Genomic DNA, 19,716 nt, shown 5'->3' on the forward strand with positions numbered 1-19,716 from the left:
ATGCGAATACATACATAGTTTAGATGACTACAAGGTAGGAAGTTATGGTAATCTGTGGGGTTGATGTTACAGTAAGGGTTCAGAGTCGCTTAGACAACTTGATCCATGATCAATACTAGGTAGGTGAGAAAACTCAACTAGCCACATCTCAGCTCTCAAATTCAACCAATTGAGTAGGTAAATCTAAAATGGCAAGGTAGGTATGCCAAGGAAGGGAAAGAGAAAAAAAAGCTTTCTGGGGTTAATTTAACCTATCCTCCGCTGTCAGTTCTACTAGAGCTTATCTAGAAGCTCGTTGTCTGTGACCTCCGGCGCCAGCCGAGTTTGGAAGATCTGTTCAAAGGGATTATTAGGAGCTAAAATCTTGCGGGTCCGTTCCACTTCGGTGGAATCGAATCATATGAATTCATGATTTTGCCATTATCATATGCAAACATGCAGACGTGGAAAGAGGTTGTTAATGGTTAGACTAGGTAATCATCATATCTTTGACCAACGTCGCAATCTGCTCGCAGAATGCTACTCACTAGGGAAGCATTCATAGATCTTGGAAGTTCTCGTGTCGCGATAAGCGAGATGGATGGATACCTGGAAGGCATATAAAAGCGATCGTTAATAGGTAGTTTTCTCGCCGCATCAGTGATATCAAGGTTCGTAACATCCTTTCCAACAAAGAGCTTGTCCCCTGTCAAATCATGTTTGCCTTGTACCAATTCGCTGTCGTGGAATAGTAAAGCATCGACAAACATGCGGCAAGTGGTAATGATCGAAGAATATGAATACCTAGTAAGTAAATAGAATAAACCTTCTCGCCTAGGTACCTAGGTAGGTTCGGTCATCAGCTTATTAGTGGCGTTGGCTGAAGCGTCGGACAACTATTCCGTATTAGCTGACCACTAATATGAGATGCATTAAGATCTCGCCCTTGAGAACCTTAAATAGGCAGCTAATGTAACTTTACGCCGCTAACCATCTTTCTAGAACATTTTCACGGCGGCACGATGTAACAAGATCGTGTAGGCTTTTAGCAGGTAATGAAGTAGCGCAGCTGGGTAATAGGTACTACCTACCCATGTCCTAGGTGCCCATAGGTGCCCACAGGTGCCTACTGGCCTGCCTTGTAGGTACTGGGCAATACCCAATGAGAGTAATGCCGGTCTCTTTCTCCCAAGGTCCAAGCTCTTCATGTCTAGAAATTGTTTGATCGTCGAACCAATATAATACTTCTTTACTTTATCGTCAGCGAGGTCGGACACTTTGCATAAATAATATAGTTATAGATGATGTGATAGTTGATCTGGAGATAGGTAAAGCTGGTGTCGCGTGTGTGCCCGGCGTCTAGGTTGAGAACACATCAGGTAGTCAATAGCGAGGGCACGCTGGTACGTACATAAGCGGCAAGACCATGGCGGCATGGATGGCCTGGGTTAGGCGACTTGACCCTATTGAACGTTCAGCGTGCGTCGTTATCTTTGGGCTTGGACTAATTTACCCCATGCCGTCTTAGTCTGAATCCTGATCTCCGAAGCACGCATTTATTCGTAGAGAACCAATCAATAGATTTCCTAGGATGAGATGCTGGTCAACCTAATACATACATAGTAAAAGGGCCACGGGCCACGGCAGGTCTAAGTCAGAGGGCTTGTAAAAGTATAGGAATGAAATCGTGATTGGTGGTTAGCTTAGGTACTTAAATGATTAAAAATGAAAATGAATATGGAATAGATGAGCCGTCGATCTTCTGGGGCCTTTATCGGTGCGAAAACACGGCTGATTGCGGTTGCTTTTCGTTCCGAGCCAGCTGGAAATGCATACCTAGGTACATAGTAGTAGTAGCGAAGTTGATTGCTACCTTCACCTTCCCGATATGGCTCCTAGATCCTTAGTGTTCGCTCTCTATCGACTGGACGAGATTCCCCGGGGAACACGTCGTGTGGTCCTAACGAGACTCGTATCTGTGGATCTGGCACATGCCTTGGTCTAGGGTTCGCAAGAGTCCCTGTAAACGTTTCACTGCTTATCTCTAGAGGTGGATAGGACTATTAAAATCTGTACGCAGGAAGTCTGGAAGGCGCCGTCGTGCATCACCCCAACGACCCTAATAGGAACCTAGAGCATACCTACATAATAGTAGGTACCTTAAATCGCAATGACAGGCTGCTGCACGGTGCTCCCGATGCGACGTGAGATATTGGGGAGGTAACCTTGTTCAGCCATATTAAAGAAGCGCACCGCCCCTTCGTCAGATGCGATGCGATGCGATGCGACTCGATTTGTCTCCCATACTTTGATACACCCAATCTATCGGGTCGCTTTGGCTTTTGTCTTTAGTCAGACTAAAGCCACCATAGCGTAACTCAAAGGTGTGTATCCAAGCAACTACTTTGCTGTAGTCATACAGCAAGATACGTAGGGAAGGACGTGTATATCAATCAGCCAAGGGCCACATCCTGAGATTTCGAACTCCCAACCTTTCCTCTTACCAACGATCAATCAACCAACATAGCTGCACATTTGAGTCTGTCAACAGCAGCCATGGCTTCGACTGAGACCCATCCGGCGCACGTCGCCGACCCCACCGTCAAGACGACGACACTCGAGAAAGAGATTGACGAGAAAGTCGATGCTATCGATATCGACTCCCAAACCGTCGAGCCTGAGCTTGACCTCTACGTGCCACTAAAGATGGACGGTAGCATCATCGACCATCGCGATCCCCTCACGATACGCGCTGTCATCGTCGGTATCATATTAGGCTGTCTTGTCAATGCATCTAACCTGTACCTGGGTGAGTTTTCTTGATTTGCGATTTTCTTCTGGTTGGTTGTGCTCTCCCCTAAACATGCCTAGGTTTGAAAACTGGATTTACCTTCGCGGCTTCTATGTTCGGAGCCATTTTCGGATATGGCATAATCAAGCTATGCTCGAAGACCAATCTGCCTATCATCGGTGGTTCTTTTGGACCTCAAGAAAATTCGATTATTCAAGCCGCGGCGACGGGTGCGGGTGGAATTTCTGGCATCTTCGTAGCCGGTATCCCTGCAATGTATCAACTCCATGCAGAAGAAGGCAACCCTAAAGACGACTTCGGTGCCATTCTCACAATCACCCTGGTCTGTTCCTTCTTCGGCCTCTTCTTCGTTACTCCCCTTAGAAAGTTCTTTATCATCCAAGTCGCCCGAGAATTGAAGCTACTTTTCCCGACTGCTACGGCTGTAGCCTTAACCATCAGGTCGATGCACGCTGGCGCTGCCGGTGCTAGGGAAGCTTTGAGCAAACTGAAGGCTCTCAGCTTGGCCTTCACGGTTGCTCTCGTCCAGCGTGTAGCATCTTACTACGCCGTTGGAATCTTATACGACTGGCACATTTTCACTTGGATTTTCATCTGGTCCGATTATACCGCTACTACAGCAATGACCATTGAAAGTTGGGGTTGGTGGTTTGAGTGGACACCTGCCTTTATCGGCAGCGGTATGCTCATCGGAATGAACTCGGCCCTCTCTTTATTCGGTGGCGCTTTTATCGCCTGGGCTATTATAGGGCCTGTTCTCGTACACTACGGCACATGTGTCGGCGTGCAGCAGGTCGACGATCCGCAATGGGCTTCTTGGTACTCCTACGCCTCTCTGAGTAACTTGGGACATACGACTCCCAGTCCAAGATACTGGCTACTTTGGCCTGGCGTGATGATAATGGTGTGCACATCGATGGCTGAACTTTTTGTGCAATATAAGGTCATCGGGTACGCTGGCCAGGTGATTTGGCAGAAGGCTTGCGCCAACATCAACACCGTTTTGGTCAAGTATGGTAAGACCTCCAACTATTTCGCGTCGCGTGCTGCGAAAGAAGTGAAAGCAGCCGAAAACATCATCGAAGATCCAGCGGCACCACAAGACCAGGTATCGCTGTGGATGTGGGCCACTGGCCTCATCGTCACGATCGCCGCCGCTATGGTCATCTTCGCGTTGCAATGGGGAATGCATCCTGGACTGACAATCTTGGCTTGTCTTTTGGGCTTTTTGGTAAGTACGAAAACATCTCGTTTGTATATTTGAAACCCCCTTTTATAGAATAATCTTCCAACTTCTCGTATGTTCATTGCTAACTTCTCATAGTGAGTTAAACATTCCGATAGGTTCGAGAAAACGGTGAATAAAATGCTAACATAAGACACAAGGTTCTCATTTTTAGCTATTCAAATTGGCGCCGTCACAGACCAAACTCCACTGACGGCTGCATCGAAGGCAAGTCAGCTGATTTTCGGTGCTGCTACCAAGAATAGCGGGTTCTCGATCAAGGACGCACAAAGAGTTAACTTGGTTGCTGGCGGTCTCGCTTCGGGAGGTGCTGACGTAGCATCATCACTTACGGCTGACTTCCGCACTGGATTCTTGCTGGGTACACCACCTATCAAGCAATGGTATGCACAAGGTCTTGGAACGATGATCTCGATCTTTCTCGCCCCTGGGATGTTCGTTCTGTTCACGTCGGCATACCCATGCATTCTCGACGCGGGGGCCAAGCATTGCGCTTTCGCTGTGCCATCAGTTGCAGCGTGGGCAGCTGTCGCACAGGCCGTCACCGATCCAGCAGTAAGCATTCCCTTGACATCGGGAATATTCTCTATCGTCATGGGTGTTTTCTGCATAGGGCAGGTCGTCTTCAGACACTTCTACCTTGTAGGCGAGCGTGAGAAATACCGCGAGTATCTTCCTAACTGGGGTGCGATAGCGTTGAGTTTCGTACTTCCGAATGTGAGTTTTCCCCCTTTAAAGTATAAACTAGAAATGCGATTGTAATTGCTGACTCATTACTTTAGCCGGTGTTCACGACGGCGGCCATGTTTGGTGCTATTGTGGCTTGGATATGGAGAAAGTGGAAGGTGTCGAGCTTCGACCTATACGGCTATGCTGTCGCTGCTGGCTTCATTGCAGGCGAGGGTCTCGGAGGTGTCGTCGGTGCCGTTCTCCAGATTGCCGGTGTATCGGGTGATGTTCTCGGCACTACCGTCGCCTGCCCTGCTGGCTATTGCTAGTCATTTTTCTTTACGAGCTTCTTATACCCCTGAGAGTTGAGAGCGAGCGGATGTAGTTAAATAGCTACTACATTAATGAATATATATTAGTTGAATACAAGTTCATACTAAGTACCTAGTATCGATAATGTTATACCTAGTAGCGATGTGTTCTGTGTCTTCTGTGAACAGCAATATGATTAAGAGTAAGTTACAAATGAAGGTTGTGAACAAGACAACTTGGAACTTGGAATTTCCCAGATTAAGTTCAGTTTAGCTTTCGTAGGACTTTCAGGACTTTCAATGTTCAGTACCTTGCAACTTCCCGAAGCCGGCTTATTCAGCTCTCCTGCCCGATATCTGACATGTCATTTTATTATTCCGATGGTGAGATGGCAAGTGCATGGTACTTCGTACAGTGTTGGATTTTACAGATGCACCCCGTTTAAATTATTGAAGCTACTGTGCACATACTGTACGCGTAAAGTGGAAGTTACGTACCTAAGTACCCAAAGAAGTTAGTTCCAATCTGTTACTACAGCAAAGACGCGCCGCGATTCCAAATAATTCAAATCTTTTAATCCCCCCACCTGTTCATAGTCGACGCCTCTTTGCTGCAACTATCCGAATTCTATCATCATCGGTATGATGTTGATCAGAAACGATCCCGTGGGGTACGGATAAGGTCCAAATGAAAATGGAAAATGGCTCCTGGTCAAAACACCTTCTCTATTATACCGAACGCGCCCGGCGCCATCAATGGCGATTCGGACACTTTACAGTCCCGTCCTAATACGAGGCCTATGACCACCAAACAAGCCAAGAAATCTTATCAGAAAGCAAATAAAGGTCCAAAGCTATCAAAAGCCGAAAAGCGACGCCAGGAACTCTTCGAGCAAGATCGTATACGGAAAGAGTTCGAGAAAGAAAAAAACCAGGCTCGTGCCAAGGCTGCGCGAGATAGGAAAAGGGAGAAAGAAGAAAAAGAGCGCGCAGAAAAGAAGAAGAAAGGGTTACCTCTAGTTGATGTCCACCCATCGCAGGATACAATTGCCTGGTTCGTTCGTGGCAGCGGCAGGAAAAAGCAAGACAGCTCGGTAGTGAACTCGGCTACCGTCAATAAAAATAACGGTGATGACCGTAATGACCGCGATGATCGCGTTTCGTCATCCGATGAGAACGAACCCGAACCACCTCCGAAAAGGCAAAGGACAGAGTCGCCGGCACCATCACCACCACCACCGGTATTGGTACCTATAAATGCAAATCTAGACTTGGGTGCAGATCCGGTTCGTAGTCCGAGCCCTACAGGGGTAATCGGAGAAGTCCCTCCGCCTCCGGACGTCAACGAGCCAGTCGAAAGATGGCCAACGCCGGACCATTCCAATATCGATATAGATGAACCTGAGACAATAGAGTCACTCCCGGACGACCTATTTAATGAATTGGTTGATGCGACCATTAACTCATCTTCAGATGAGACCACTGCTCCCAATGCAGGGCTCAGGAGGCCCTCGTCAAATGACCAGAAAACCTCGGACAACCAGCTATCACCAAAGCCACCTAATAATTGCTTTCGATCACCGACCGCAGATGACGGTTTACTGCCAGAACAGAAGACAGAGGATAGCGCATCGCTGTCTTCTATCCGGCGTCCACTCCAACAATTAAGCACAACAAAGGTCAATTCGAGGACAAGCAGTACGCCGCAGGAGCCTATCACCGACCAAGTGAAATCTACATTCCCTACAAACAATCCATTGGTAGACTCACCAGCTCAGGCGCCACCCAAAAGCGTCCAGCCGTCGATGTCAATGTCACGGTCTTTTCATCCCCCAAAAACTCCAATGGGGCCGCCTCCCATCCCACCAAAATTCAAACCACGAAGTCATGTACCATCTAAAGACCCAAGGACACCACCTTTCTTAGCCAAGCAGAGCCATACACCTAATTCTTACTCCATCGCTAAGCCTAAGCCCATACCTCAGAAAGACCACATCCATCCGAACATGCGCGAAGAGCTTCTACCAACCAGTACGCAATTGTTCGTGCTTGGCCATCTTGACGACTTTTTTCCGAGTCCTTCTCAAGAAGTAAGGGAGCTCTTCGAAGAACCGAAACTTTGCGTTGGAATGAGCAACGACACATCTCAAACCAGAGCCACGTATCTGGGTCGCTCGCCCCCTAGCAAAATTATGTCTACTCATTCAATATCAGATACGCCAGATCTCAATCGCCTTACACCAATTGCTAAAAACAGCAAACCCAAATCAATACCTATCCAGGAGAATGTCTTTTCCGCTCATGCAAGTAACTACCCTTTGGCTTCAGATACTCAAATGTCGGGGGATTCCGAAGCTTTCGATATGCCTTTTTTCTCTACACAAGATTTTGTCCTCTCGTCACAAGACATGAAAGACCTCGGAGACGAAACTATGTCACCATCGGGATTCAAACAGAGAAATCATAATCTTCAATCCATCAATATAGCTAGTAACCCTAGCTCATATTTACTTAATGTAACCCGATGTGATATTAACACGCATTCAACAACTACTATACCCCAGCTGCCCGTAGAGCAAGCTGAAATCGTTGGATATCCGAACGGCTTAATTCCAGCACACAAACAGGTCACATCGTCAAACTCCCAGATAAAAGATGGAGTAAAACTTTTGGAGAAAACTGAACACAGAGTGCTTCCCATAACTGATCGAAGTCATCGAAATGAAACAGCCAACACACTGCGTAGCAAGAATGATGCAGCACAATCCTACCCCAGGCCATTCTTCGCCTCGAGCGGTCGAGAAGCGCATTACAAATACGTCATCGAGAGGAGCAAGACAACCTCGTGGGAAGGACCTTCAACCCGACAAAAGGCCCAAGAAGAGCTCCAACATTTCCAAAGATCGGAAGATGAACGTTCGAGCAAGTTATTGGCACAGCTTATACCAGAAGACAAAGAAGGATGTGCCATGGATAAATGCACGTCTGACTCGGGATCGGGACCAAGAGATTCAACGCCTCGGCCAACAACCCAACCAAAGAGTCAGTCTCAGCCTCGATCTATCAATCAGTTGTCAAGCTTAGCGGTAAAGGGTACACAGAGTCAAAAGGCAGAAGAGCCAGCCGAAAAGCGTCAACGTCAGAACCACTCTCGCAGTTCATACGAGGAGATGTTGGAGTTGCTAAAACGGAAGGAATCGGAAAAGCAGGGGCAGCAAGTAATGCCCGCATCGCAAGAAACGGACTACGGGGAGGCGGGGCTAGACGACGTCCTTTATGAGATATTATAGCATCCAGCATCCAGCTTGGTAATGCTTCATGGGGGTGATTGGGTATTGATGAGTAACGGACTGGATCGATATGTAACCCCATTCTACGTGAATGGGATATGATAGAGCATAGGGGCGCTAGCCATACTTATAGCATAGGAAATTACGAAGATTATGAATAGAAGCTGTATGAAGACTATTCCTAGGGTAATTCGCCCGCCCGCCTAGTATTATGATCGAGCTCTCTGGATGCTGTCCAATTTTTTCCGATCTTCACAGCGAATTTAATTATTTCTCTGGGGATTTGAGTCATTTGGTATGTCCCCCTTTTCAACTATCCTTTCACCGTAGTCAAACAATATTAGTTAGTCTAATTTGCGTATCTTCTCAGCAAGTTGCTAGGAGCCCCTATTTTCTGTCTTCAGATTTCACGTTAACTATAACTAATCTTATGGATATGTCTTATTTACAGATCGAGTCTAATCTAGATAGCTCCGATTCTCAGAAACATCAAAGGGTTCAATAGGGGGTGGTAGCACAATTATTGGCCTTGTGGCATGAGAATATGTGCCAGGTACCTGACATACTCAGGGGTTAACTTACCTTAGGCATTGTATGTTCAATCCTTTCTAGACTGGATAGAAATATACCTACTCGTCGAACAGACAGATGATTGCTTGCTCAGTTTGTACATGCCTCGTACGTATAGCCAAGAAAAAAGTCACCAGCAATAATGACTCGATCACACACTCCCGTCATCCCTGACACGATTCTTATCAGGTTTTCTCCTTGTTCTCGACCTGTGAATACCGTCGACCGGTAAGCAAGAAAAGATGAATCGACGCAAAGGAACCGGCAGCCCCGTAGTAAAGACGTATACCGAGATCGAGGTAGGCACAGCTTTTCTCACTTCCTATTATCACCACACGTTCATCTGTCCACCCTAAACCTTTCTTCTTCTTCTTCTTTTTTCACATTCCCTTTCCCAATTCCTTCATACCCAAAACATCCCTCTTTACCACCCGATCATTCAAAATGATCAACCCGCCTATCCCCCGTAGCCGCCACGAGCGCTACGACAGCACCCCTTCCTTTCCGCTCCCTCTCCTACCCGCTCCCTCCTCATTCACCACCGACGCCCATCCCACTCTCACCACCGACCTCGAGACACACACCTACGCCTCGCCCCGCCAGCGCCGCGTCATCCAGTCTCTCTCGGCCACGTACTCCAAGCGCAACGGCAACATGGTCGGTCGAGCTCCTCACTACCAGGGCATCCGACACCACCCCGATATCATCCCCTTCATCAACGCGGCGCGCGATTACGACCAGGAGCTTTTGGACCTGCGCTTCAAGCTCGCGGGCCCGACCGCGGTTCACTTCCTGACTCTTCTCGACGCGGAGAAGGCGATTGCCAGCCTGGGTCGCGCGAGTGCGATTCTGACGAACGCGACGTGGAGAGTGCGACGAAGTGAGGATTTGTGGGAGATTCAGAGTGCTTGTGAAGAGACTGGCGAGGAGGTTTGGTGTTATCAGTGTGAGTTCCTTTTTTTCCCTACCCAGCCGTCTTAGGAGTGATGACTCTCTACCTTCAGGAGGGAATTATTCACCCCATAAACCGCTTTCCCGAAGATACTAACACACAATCTCACACCCAGTGGCCAAGATCATCGACAGCGGCAAGGTCGACGCAGAGCTAGCATGCCACGGATTCTGGTCCACTGCGATGCACGACTTCCATCAACTAATCGGACAAATGAAGAATGAAGCCCAGTACATGCAGAGCGTCGTGGCAAGCATCGAGCAGAACCGAGAGTTGCCGTTCCTCCGTGAGCAGCGCCAGAAGTCGAAGAAGGCGCGTAATCCTCCTCCTCCTCCTCCCCCCGTCGATTCCGCGAAGATACCAACTAACACCTTCTCCAGCGTACCTTGCGCTCTAATGTCGGGCGCGCTGCCCGTCGACGACGCCGACAAGCCTAGTTGGGCCAGCAGCCTGAAGGCTCGGCTTGCAAAGACTAAGTCGAGCAACCCGCTCGGAATCGATTTTGCTGTTCTCGCGCTCAAGGCTCGCTACCAAGTCCTCAAAGCCCAAGAAAGGTGGCGTGGTGGGGAAAGTCCGGAGGCGTCGCGGGATGCATGGGTTGCATTTCGAGCAAGTTTGTGGAAATACCCAGGACCTCATTTCACTGATGTGATCATTTTAACCTATAAGACCGACACAAGAATCCTTCTCGCGGAGCGGCAGATTGAACCATCGGTAGACTGAGGTCGGACTGGAGGAAAGGTGACGAAACTAGAGGAAACTGAGCTGGTATAACAAAAATAGGAGATGAGAAAATCATTGCAGGTCCCAAGAGCAACGTGACATGAAGTTTCCTGAGTTTCATGCGTCTGTGTTAATCATATCCGTGTCGCAAAGCGTGTAGGCGCCAAAGTACGATAGACTAGTCGTAATACTAAACGCAATAATCCCCTCGAATATATAGAAAAGAATTAGGTAAGGGTCGAGGCTATGTATAGCGGAAAGTCCATTCAGATCTTACCTAAAATTCTAAGTATTGACTTTACTGTGTAACCGTAACACGTAGCACGCCATCTGAGCAAACATATAAGATATTGCTCATGTCTGAGGACCAGGCTGTTTTTTTCAACTCTATCGATTCCCAATTATTACGCATATTGCTACCTATCCGATACCTCGACGACAAAAGAAAGGGGATATACCAAAACAGAATAACAATAATAAGAGGTATCATCACTATCGTGCTACCTTCATCGTAGCTTTTCCAAGCGAAGTCATTCTGAATCCCTGGGTATCTTCGGGTATAACCATTATCGGACCTCCCGCACGCCTTCGTCATCCATATTACCTCCCTCCAAGTTTCCTTCATGGCTCATTGGCATGTCTTTAAGGAGTCCCCTCATAGACCATTTACGCATCCTAGATCGTAATAGTAGGACCAGTCGTGGTGACAGGCCCATTAGGAGATACATGCTTGCCATTCACGGTTTGCCCATTGATGAAGTTGCCATTAGTGTAGTTCCCATTAGTGTGGTTGCCGTTAGTGACGGTATTTCCGTTGACGGCGTGCGACTTGCGGACGACTTCAGGGGCAGCAGGGATGTTGGTGCTCTTGGACGCAGCGCCGATGGAGAATACGGGGCTCTCCCACTGCTCGCCTTTACGAGCGAGTTCCCTGTACTCAGTCGCCTTGGAGCTGATGCCACCAGGAAGGTGGATGTTGGGGAAAATGCTGTCCTCTTTAGTAACAGCTAAGTTGACCTTCTTATCGGCCGCTACGGCCTCAGCCTTCTTCTTGCCCTGAAGAATCTGCTTCTGCGCAGCATTGACGTATCGGTTATAGATGTTGGGAGCATTCCCAGGGTCGGCACGGGCCTCGTCAAGCGCACGATCGGCCTCCTTCTTGATTTGGAACAGCAACTCGTCGAACTTGTTGAATTGGTCCTTAAGCTGCTTCTCGGCTGTCTTCTGGATTACTGGGCGGAGAACCTTAAGCATGACAGGCTTAAAAAGACCAAACAAGAGCTTATGCTTTGACTTGACGAGCTTGATCTGCAGGTGCGTGACATCCACATCGACCTTGTCAATCTTGAAGAGGTGCTGTTTGTCTTTTTCGTCTGCAGTAGATAGTTTCAAGCGGAAACAGAACCCATCGCCGCCCATTTTGATGTTCGCAACACCAGAGTCCGTAATAGAGGGGAAGCCCTGTTTGCGTTTGACGTAGAAGCTGACATCGCGTAGGTCCATCTGGACGCCCATGACCTTGACATCGATAGAATTCTTGTTCTTGCTAGCAATCTTCTTACGCCCGAATCTCCAGTAGTTGTCGCTGGCGATCTCGAGCACATTAGGCATGAAGTTATCGCTCTCCAACACAAGGTTCTCCACAACAGCGTCAATCTCGGAGTCGGAATACTCAATGCGGGGAATAGGGATGTATGCAGCCTTTTCAAAGATAGCCGGGATGATGACCTCAGTTAGATCCTTCACCAAGTGAGGCTTGAAAGTCGCCTTTCCTTGCTCGTCATTTCCGAGGTCATTAAACAGCTTTTCCAGGGAAGCTGCGAAAGCCTTGTTCTGGGGGTCTTTGTCAAATTGGTTGCCCAAAAACTTGATCTCATCAACAATACGGTCGGTATGGCTCCTGTACTTCTCACGGAGAAGATAGTTTCCTCGATCATAGAGACGACGCCACTCTTCATTTGAAGCATCTTCCATGATATAACCTTGTTCCTGGAGACACTTGCGAATGTATGAATCAATAGACTTGAACCAGTCTTTCAATTCAGGATCCTTATCGGCATCCTCGTAGATAGTGTTGATCGAAGACCAAAGGTCGTCAGAGGAAGTTCCGTTGGCGAATCGTTCAATCAAAGTCTATTGCATCATTAGCTTACTGTTATCGAGCCAGAGAGCTGTGGTACCAACCTTCAAATCAGCTTCGGCAGCAGCAAGGTGAGTTCGTGTTTCCTTGACAGTTCCACTACCCCCAGCGACGATGCTCTTGCTATGGGAACCATACTGTTCGGCTAGATCAAGTATTGTGGTAATAGCTTGGTTGTAGTCAGGGTGCTGCTGACATTCAACGACCATTTTCTGACCATGCGTTAGTACTAGCTTCCATGAAAAGACACTTGACTCATACCTTTAGACGCCAAATGGTCTGATCGCGGCGCTCCTCTGGCATTTTCTTGGATAGATATTGCTTAGTACGAGCGCCGTATTGTTTAGATGCCTGTTGTACAGATTCTCGGGTCTCGGGGTCAACATTTGACTTAGCCTGTTCGGCAGCGCTACTCGTCGCATTTTGTGCGGCATTGAGACGATCGCCGGCGGACCCATCAGCCTGTCGAGCAGCTTGAGCACCGGAGCCAACAACCTCTTGAGCGTCTTGTCCCGGTTTGCTCTTATAGACACTCTGCAACTGAGCCTTCACATTTGTCTTGGAGAAATCGGGGGCCTCATGCCAAAGATTGTCCTCAGCAGGTCGGTCAATTTGGGCAAGGTCGTCGCTCGAAGGTTTCACTTTGCCTGCGGCATTGGTAGCAGCATCACCAGCAATATCGCGCAACAGTATGGTGGCATCGTTAACTGAAAAATTGTAAGTCCAACCAATACCATAATCTGAGTGATGAGAATTGACTTACGAAGCTTACGGAACTGGCCGTTGGTAATGATTAAGGTTCCTAGAGTCCGAAGCCCCTCGAGAGCTTTGTCGCCATGTTGCTTCACAGTATCCTTGTCGACAGGAGCGTTAGGCACGCTCACAGCTTTCGGGTCGAACTGCTGAGTTTGCCAAATAAAATCCTGGAGGAGATTACCTTCATTCTTTGATAGAAGTAACTTCTTCGCCTGGGTCACCACCTCCCTGACATCTGCTACGAGCTCCCGTCCATCCGGGGAAAGTCGTTCTGAAGGCTTCGATAACGCACTCGATTCGAGGAAGCTATTCAATGCAACATCGATTTGATCATTCTGCATTATTCGATTAGCCTAGATTTAACGTTAAGACTTGACATGAGGTTGGTCGACACTTACAGATGGCACTTTACCAATCTGGAATGCATTGATGATGCCGTATATCTGAAGTTTGCGGTTCACATCTGCCTCCTTTTGCTTGACGTCTGTTGGTTTATTGACGCTCGCCATGACGATGTTAGGTTGGGTATCTCGATATTAACGGTTGGATATTCAATATGCGGCGGCGCAAAGCAGGGAAGCAGACTAGGGTATCACAATTGAGGATATTTTAGGATTGATGGGTATTAGTTCGTATAATTGATACAATTCTCATTAGATAGCGACAATGCTGTACAGGAGCATTCTTTAGGGGAACACCTAGGTAGTGGGGGAAGGGAGGGAGAACAGAGACCAAAATAAAATTTAAAAAATTAAAAGGTTGGGGAAGGGACGAAGATAAAGGATATTGTTATATATTGACGTAGCTCAGATGTAGCAATGATTCAATGAAAGAATGATCTCGAGGCTGAGCGCATGCAGTTGGCCGAGAGGTAGCTACTGCACTGCTTCCACGAGTGGACATGGAATGACAATCACGAACGAAAAGGTACATGGTAGATCACCACCGAATACTAATAATAGCAAGTAGATATTCGTATGCTTGTACATCTGCGACCGACCGTGCTTTCTCCAGTCCAGGTCTTAACTTGGTTCATTAGGTGTAAAAATGACGTGAAGTCTCCGGCCGTACATGCCAGTCTAGTACGTCATAAACTATCGGACAGGTGCTACTACGGGCTGAACTAACCACTAGCATTAGCTAATAACTATTAACAGTGGAACGTATTTTCTCTCCTTTCATATTAGTTCAAGAGTCTATAGAAACTATTGAGTATTCAAATCTTAGAAAGATGATATATACTGCCTAGTAATTAACTATTCGTCATCCTGTCATGATCGATGGGAATATCCAAGATTCGTCTAGCAAACATGGAATTCAATGACTATCAACTTCAAGGATAATCAAAGCTATCCCCTTTACACCAAGAGTACGAGCGCGAAACCGGGCATTGATCAATCAAGAACTCAATCGCTCACGATTGACAACCTAACAGCCTGAACCGAGTTGTCTCACATGAGTGCATTGTACAAGAATTCTATATCAGGTCGTACAGGTCGTACCCCCGGGACGGGATGTATGTTAGATCTCCCGTCTGCGGGTATCTGGCCAAGTTCTCTACATACCTTGTCAGTGGGAGATATCTTTAGACAAAAACAGAGGGGCATGGAATGCATTGACAGCTTGACAGGTATCTTCGTCTTGGTTGCTTGGAAGATAATCAAGGCACGCGAGCTCCTCTAGCTTTCCATACACGTGTCTAAGCCTTCGAGTGTGGATCTTACGAAGAATTGGGAGTTCTCCAAATTTCCGCATCCGGTTGTCTATGACGTAAAAGTAGATACCGTAGCTCCAACAGCTTGGCAAGCTATCCTCGAAGCTATCATCATATGTTCTAATTCGTCCAAGTTACCCCTAGGATGCACCTAGTCGGTCTTGTGGAACTGCTAAACAAGTTATCAATAGACAGCTCTGAGACAATCCGGGGATAGTACCTATTATATTGATCTCGATTCGAGTATAGGTACCTAGATAGTTCGTACCTATGCTTAGAATTCGTAAGAACAGGACATTATGCAGGTTAGCAGGTTTTTATAAAATGTCCTTAATAGGTATCGATCATTATATCAAATTGAAATAGTTCCCTACAGCTCGTCTCCACCGTGCTTTACTTGTCTTGCCGCTGTCGTCAAAATTCCTGGCAGGTAGGGTTGCATTGCAGATTGCCGAGATTGCCTCAAACGACAAGCCGCGAACATCATGATGCTAAAACTTTGTAATCCGGTCCGATCCACGTACGCCAACGTAATCGATCTTTATTTCATCGCCCTCGACATATCTTCATTCATTTATATTATTTGATCATGAACATGTGATTGAGGATTGGACAAGTTACAAGTTCACATGCGACCGCTAGCGAGCGTTGAAAGACTCGTTTAGGTATACAGAGTATGGATAGGCCAATCAGCACGTAGAACTGCCCGTTTACTATATTGTGCTTACATTTAAACCCTGGACATAGCGTTTTAGCGTTTTATGCCTTAATAACACAAAATTTAGTAGTCTTTCCTCGAGGTTGGTTCACGATATTATCCAAAAACATCATCTAATAAGCACATATAATAGATCACATCAAGCGCATATCAGAATGTCAGAAAGATGAAAGAAGATCAATTGAAAATGCCTCTGAGGGCTAGGTACAAGAATTGAAAAGTAATTCGCTCTGCTAATCATCAAACCCAAACGCCACAGCCGATGCAATCAATGCTTTTTCTTACATAAACCCGTCCGGCAGTATGTGCTAATAAATCATTCTCAAATCTGTTGCACAAACTGAGGTCCCATGAAGTCCGTCGCTGCCAGTGCCGGCGCAACCAGAGTCGAATAAGGCATCGTCGCAACGGGCGTCGGGTCCAGCTTACCAGAGTCGGGAGAACGCTTGAATGCAGCTAGCCCGGCAGCGCCGCCCTGGTTAGCCACGAAAGCCATGGTCTGCTGCCTATCCGTGCTGAGGCTGAACATACGAGGTCGCAGACCACCAGTGGAGATGGTCTCGGCCCAGTCGAGGCTCGTGCCGTTCTTGTTGAAGACGAAGTGCGCGATGCTGTCTGTCTCGTTACCGCTGATTCGGTTCGACACGTAAACGTCGCGCTGGTTAGCCGCTACCTGAAGCTCACCGGCGGCTGCGGAACTAGCGTTGGCCGGGGGCGCTCCGCCGTAGGTGCTCTGCACCTGCAGTTGGTTAAAGACGATAGTGTCGGCAGTGTACTTCAGCTCGAAAAGGAAGAGCTTGTTTGACAGCTCGCTCACTAGCGTGTAGTAGTGCTTATCGCCGTTCGTGATGAAACCGCCATGGCGCGGGCCGGTTCCGGTGGGGAGAGTGGCGTTGCCCGTAAACTCGAACTTATCGTCCTTGCTATCGAGAACGAGAACGGTGTCTCCGCCCAGGTTGTTGATTACGAAGAAGCGTCCGGTAGGGTCTAGTAGAGCTTGGTGAGGGTGGTGGGCTCCCTGTGCAGGACTAGGCGTACCGGGGACGGGTACAGTCTTCAAGAGCTTGGGGGTGTGGTCAGCGGCGGAGACGTCCCAGACATCTACCGTAGCGTTACCATAGGCAGCACCGATCATGCGCGTCTTGTCGGAGTTAAATTCCAGGAAGACGACTCCAGAAGAGCCATTGACGCTAGATGCAAGGTTGATTTTGCTCAAACTGGTGTCAAGAGTGAAAAGGCTGAGATCATTGGAGTTCTCGTTCACCGCATAGAAGGTATTCGGGTCTCTGTTGAGAATCCAACTAGGCGCAGCTCCGACCTCAGTGTGGTTGCCAGTTATCGAGAATTTTTTGCCGTCGAAATTGGCAGTTAAGATCTGGAAAGGAGCGCCGATGACAAGCTTAGTTGTCGTGGGCGCTTTGCAACTCCGTTTCGTTGGCGTTGCGGAGGCCATGGCAGTTAAAGTGAGGAATGTTGCGACGAGTTTATTCATTTTCGGAGTTTTGCGATAAAATTGACTAAATACTTCCGTGGTTGTACAGGTAGGTAGGTCGCGCTTGCACGATTGTTTAAGTTGATTGATCGGGGAAGTAGGTACTTCGGTAGGCGTCGAGCAACTACCTTGACCTTAAATACGAAAGGAAGGATATAAATGTCAATCGTAGTTGCCGTCAAGGACAAGATGACCCCTTATTGAAAGACAATGTGAATGGAAAATAACAAGAAAACAACAAAGAAACCTGGTGAGTTTTCCCAAGTGTGGCTCTTGAATGGCAATTGTGAATAAGATATTGTTTCTAATATGACCTATTTCCTTTAATAAGAAACAAAAGATCTAAAGTGGCAGTAAACGTGTCTATCACATGTACTTGTTAGAATATTGATCACCGGTCATGCATTATTTGCAGAGGGAACAATTCTTACTCACCTTGGAGTGTTCACTTGTATGTAGAGTTGTGGAGTAGTGAAATGGTAAAGTGGTAAAGTCATAGGAGGGAAATATGAGGAAACAAGGTCGGACGAGGCGAATATTATAACATAGGTAGATGCTGTATTCAATCAAAGCCAGATAGATACAATGTTAGATAATATGATAGATATAGAACGAAGGAAGGCCCTCGGTTTAATTTGCACTTATTCTCATACAAGTAATCTGCCTACATTAGAAGGCAGTTTACGTTCCATTCCTTTGTCTGTTTATGCACCTACCTAATTCAAGTGTAACTTCAGCAGGGGCAAAGGGGCCGAGAAATCCTAAGATCAGACTTATAAGTGCCATTTTGCGCCTTACGTGCGGGGAGGCTGGACGTTACCAGCTATTCTCGGGACTTCTCCGACCTAAACAGACCTGTAAACCTCTGGTTTGCTATCGTTGGCTGGCTGTAACTTGTAGTTTGCCAAAATAGCTCCGTTTCCCCTGCAGTAGCCCCGTCCTGCTGATGGTGAAGGCTAAGATCGTCCAGTAGGCGCAGATTACATCAGTAGGTCAGTTTGCTATTGATAGGTTGTGTTTCAATCCTACGCTGACTCAATGCTCCATAGCTCCCTTGGCCTCCCAAATGTGGGCGTCTTGTGGAGGTTCTGACACCCAATCGCCTAGAAAACGCCGCAAACTTCTCAGAAAGATGAAAAGTAAGGACCTAAAGGATGAGAAATGTATAAAGCTAACAAAAGTCTGAAACATTTCATCTATGCGAATAGAGGGCGAGGCTAAAAAGAAATGGTCGTACGGTGCTCTGTACTTCCTAAACAAGCGCTGAGTGACGCCAGCAAATAAGAAAAATCTCGGGACCGGTTAGGTAATAGCCATTCATTCCTTGACCCAAACACAACACTGCCCCTCAAGTCCCAAGCCAAAGGTCTAGCCCAACTAACTCCTTACTTCATCACCACCATCATCAGCCTCATCAGCCTCACAATTCACAAACAACTCACGACCCGCAAACCAGAAACTACCAAGTAATCGTAACAACCCTATTCTCATACGCCCCCTCGATACCCAACAAATTCTCAAAAATCCACCTCCCCGTATCATCCCTCGAAATGCCGTACCCAACCTCCGGCTTCTCATCAACACCAACCCGTATCTTCCTATCGGGGACCGCAGGATCAGTCAGCAAGCTAGGGCGCACGATCGAGTAAGAGTAGTCCTTCTCGGCCGCGGCGCCCGTGAGCAAGCTCTCCATAGCCAGCTTATCGACGTGGGGGACCTTCAGCATGAACTTGTAAATCGGCAGCGTCGCAAGCGGGAAGTCGCGGCCAGCCTTCGAGATGCCGCACGTACTCACGACGATGATGCGCGGCCTCCACTGTTTTTCTCCCAGCGCCGCGGCGTGGTCCCGTCGCACTTTGTCGATGGCCGAGAGAAGAGTCTTCATCCCGTTCTCGCACACGTGCGGGTCGTCGATCGTCATCTTCGCGAACTGGAATTGTCCGCCGATCGAAGACATCACCATGTCGACCGGCTTGGCGACGGGCGAGTTCGAGGTAGAAGGGGAGGGCGAAAACAGGCATCGTGCCACGGCGACGACGTCGTGCGCGTTCCCTTGTACGACTTTCAGGTTCGGGTACTGCGCCTCTGGGAACCGGTCCGTGAGCTTGCTCGGCGTACGACAGAGTGCGATGCAGGTATGCCCCGCGGCCATGGCCCGGGTCAGCGCTGCGAGGCCGACACCACCTGAAGCGCCTAGGAAGGCGATGGTCTTCTTGGTGTTGGTGTTTGATGAAGACATTTTGATTTCAGTATTTACTGGGTAGGTAGGTGTATACGACTGTGAGAAGAAGTAGTAGTGTTGTTTATGTGTATATGTGCACAAGTAAGTACTGGATATGATATA

The 19,716-nt window shown here is 47.8% G+C and overlaps 7 protein-coding genes across 7 annotated transcripts; 4 read left to right on the forward strand and 3 right to left on the reverse strand.

Annotated features, from left to right (window-relative positions):
• Positions 1-1,801: 1,801 nt before the first annotated feature.
• GGS22DRAFT_157719 (OPT oligopeptide transporter protein-domain-containing protein) lies at positions 1,802-4,754 on the forward strand. Its single transcript, XM_047960535.1, has 3 exons — positions 1,802-2,023; positions 2,125-2,784; positions 2,847-4,754. Exons 2-3 carry the CDS (start codon positions 2,536-2,538, stop codon positions 4,053-4,055), a joined length of 1,458 nt encoding a protein of 485 aa, XP_047821475.1. The 5' UTR covers positions 1,802-2,023; positions 2,125-2,535; the 3' UTR covers positions 4,056-4,754.
• On the forward strand, positions 4,745-5,086 carry GGS22DRAFT_112236 (uncharacterized protein). Its single transcript, XM_047957987.1, has one exon. It carries the CDS (start codon positions 4,841-4,843, stop codon positions 5,033-5,035), a length of 195 nt encoding a protein of 64 aa, XP_047821476.1. The 5' UTR covers positions 4,745-4,840; the 3' UTR covers positions 5,036-5,086.
• Positions 5,087-5,664: 578 nt separating this feature from the next.
• Positions 5,665-8,444, forward strand: GGS22DRAFT_112266 (uncharacterized protein). Its single transcript, XM_047957988.1, has one exon. The coding sequence runs from the start codon at positions 5,719-5,721 to the stop codon at positions 8,305-8,307; it is 2,589 nt and encodes an 862-aa protein (XP_047821477.1). The 5' UTR covers positions 5,665-5,718; the 3' UTR covers positions 8,308-8,444.
• Positions 8,445-9,321: 877 nt separating this feature from the next.
• On the forward strand, positions 9,322-10,750 carry GGS22DRAFT_198831 (uncharacterized protein; the record flags this gene model as incomplete). The annotated part of the gene is made up of 2 exons (XM_047966191.1): positions 9,322-9,823; positions 9,945-10,750. The coding sequence occupies 2 exons, from the start codon at positions 9,322-9,324 to the stop codon at positions 10,550-10,552; spliced, it is 1,110 nt and encodes a 369-aa protein (XP_047821478.1). The 3' UTR covers positions 10,553-10,750.
• A 205-nt stretch (positions 10,751-10,955) lies between these two features.
• GGS22DRAFT_198833 (uncharacterized protein) lies at positions 10,956-13,957 on the reverse strand (the record flags this gene model as incomplete). The annotated part of the gene is made up of 5 exons (XM_047966192.1): positions 10,956-12,685; positions 12,737-12,904; positions 12,954-13,399; positions 13,456-13,783; positions 13,847-13,957. 5 exons carry the CDS (start codon positions 13,955-13,957, stop codon positions 11,228-11,230), a joined length of 2,511 nt encoding a protein of 836 aa, XP_047821479.1. The 3' UTR covers positions 10,956-11,227.
• Positions 13,958-16,038: 2,081 nt separating this feature from the next.
• Positions 16,039-18,089, reverse strand: GGS22DRAFT_157734 (putative isomerase YbhE). Its single transcript, XM_047960536.1, has 2 exons — positions 17,808-18,089; positions 16,039-17,735 (listed from the first exon to the last, which is right to left on the reverse strand). Exon 2 carries the CDS (start codon positions 17,370-17,372, stop codon positions 16,203-16,205), a length of 1,170 nt encoding a protein of 389 aa, XP_047821480.1. The 5' UTR covers positions 17,373-17,735; positions 17,808-18,089; the 3' UTR covers positions 16,039-16,202.
• A 439-nt stretch (positions 18,090-18,528) lies between these two features.
• Positions 18,529-19,669, reverse strand: GGS22DRAFT_157737 (NAD(P)-binding protein). The gene is made up of 2 exons (XM_047960537.1): positions 18,829-19,669; positions 18,529-18,678 (listed from the first exon to the last, which is right to left on the reverse strand). The coding sequence occupies exon 1, from the start codon at positions 19,609-19,611 to the stop codon at positions 18,832-18,834; it is 780 nt and encodes a 259-aa protein (XP_047821481.1). The 5' UTR covers positions 19,612-19,669; the 3' UTR covers positions 18,529-18,678; positions 18,829-18,831.
• Positions 19,670-19,716: the final 47 nt, after the last annotated feature.

Source organism: Annulohypoxylon maeteangense (assembly GCF_022496945.1).
Source record: "Annulohypoxylon maeteangense strain CBS 123835 unplaced genomic scaffold GGS22scaffold_4, whole genome shotgun sequence".
In the NCBI taxonomy this organism is placed as follows: domain Eukaryota; kingdom Fungi; phylum Ascomycota; class Sordariomycetes; order Xylariales; family Hypoxylaceae; genus Annulohypoxylon; species Annulohypoxylon maeteangense.

What these genes read in the sequence shown, in the direction of transcription:
- GGS22DRAFT_157719 (XM_047960535.1), top strand. Translation starts at nt 2,536, where the DNA reads ATGGCTTCGACTGAGACCCATCCGGCGCACGTCGCCGACCCCACCGTC. An exon ending in TCAATGCATCTAACCTGTAC is followed by an intron (nt 2,785 to 2,846) that starts CTGGGTGAGTTT and finishes CCCTAAACATGC; the next exon opens with CTAGGTTTGAAAACTGGATT.
- GGS22DRAFT_112236 (XM_047957987.1), top strand. Translation starts at nt 4,841, where the DNA reads ATGTTTGGTGCTATTGTGGCTTGGATATGGAGAAAGTGGAAGGTGTCG.
- GGS22DRAFT_112266 (XM_047957988.1), top strand. Translation starts at nt 5,719, where the DNA reads ATGGCTCCTGGTCAAAACACCTTCTCTATTATACCGAACGCGCCCGGC.
- GGS22DRAFT_157734 (XM_047960536.1), bottom strand. Translation starts at nt 17,372, where the DNA reads ATGAATAAACTCGTCGCAACATTCCTCACTTTAACTGCCATGGCCTCC.
- GGS22DRAFT_157737 (XM_047960537.1), bottom strand. Translation starts at nt 19,611, where the DNA reads ATGTCTTCATCAAACACCAACACCAAGAAGACCATCGCCTTCCTAGGC.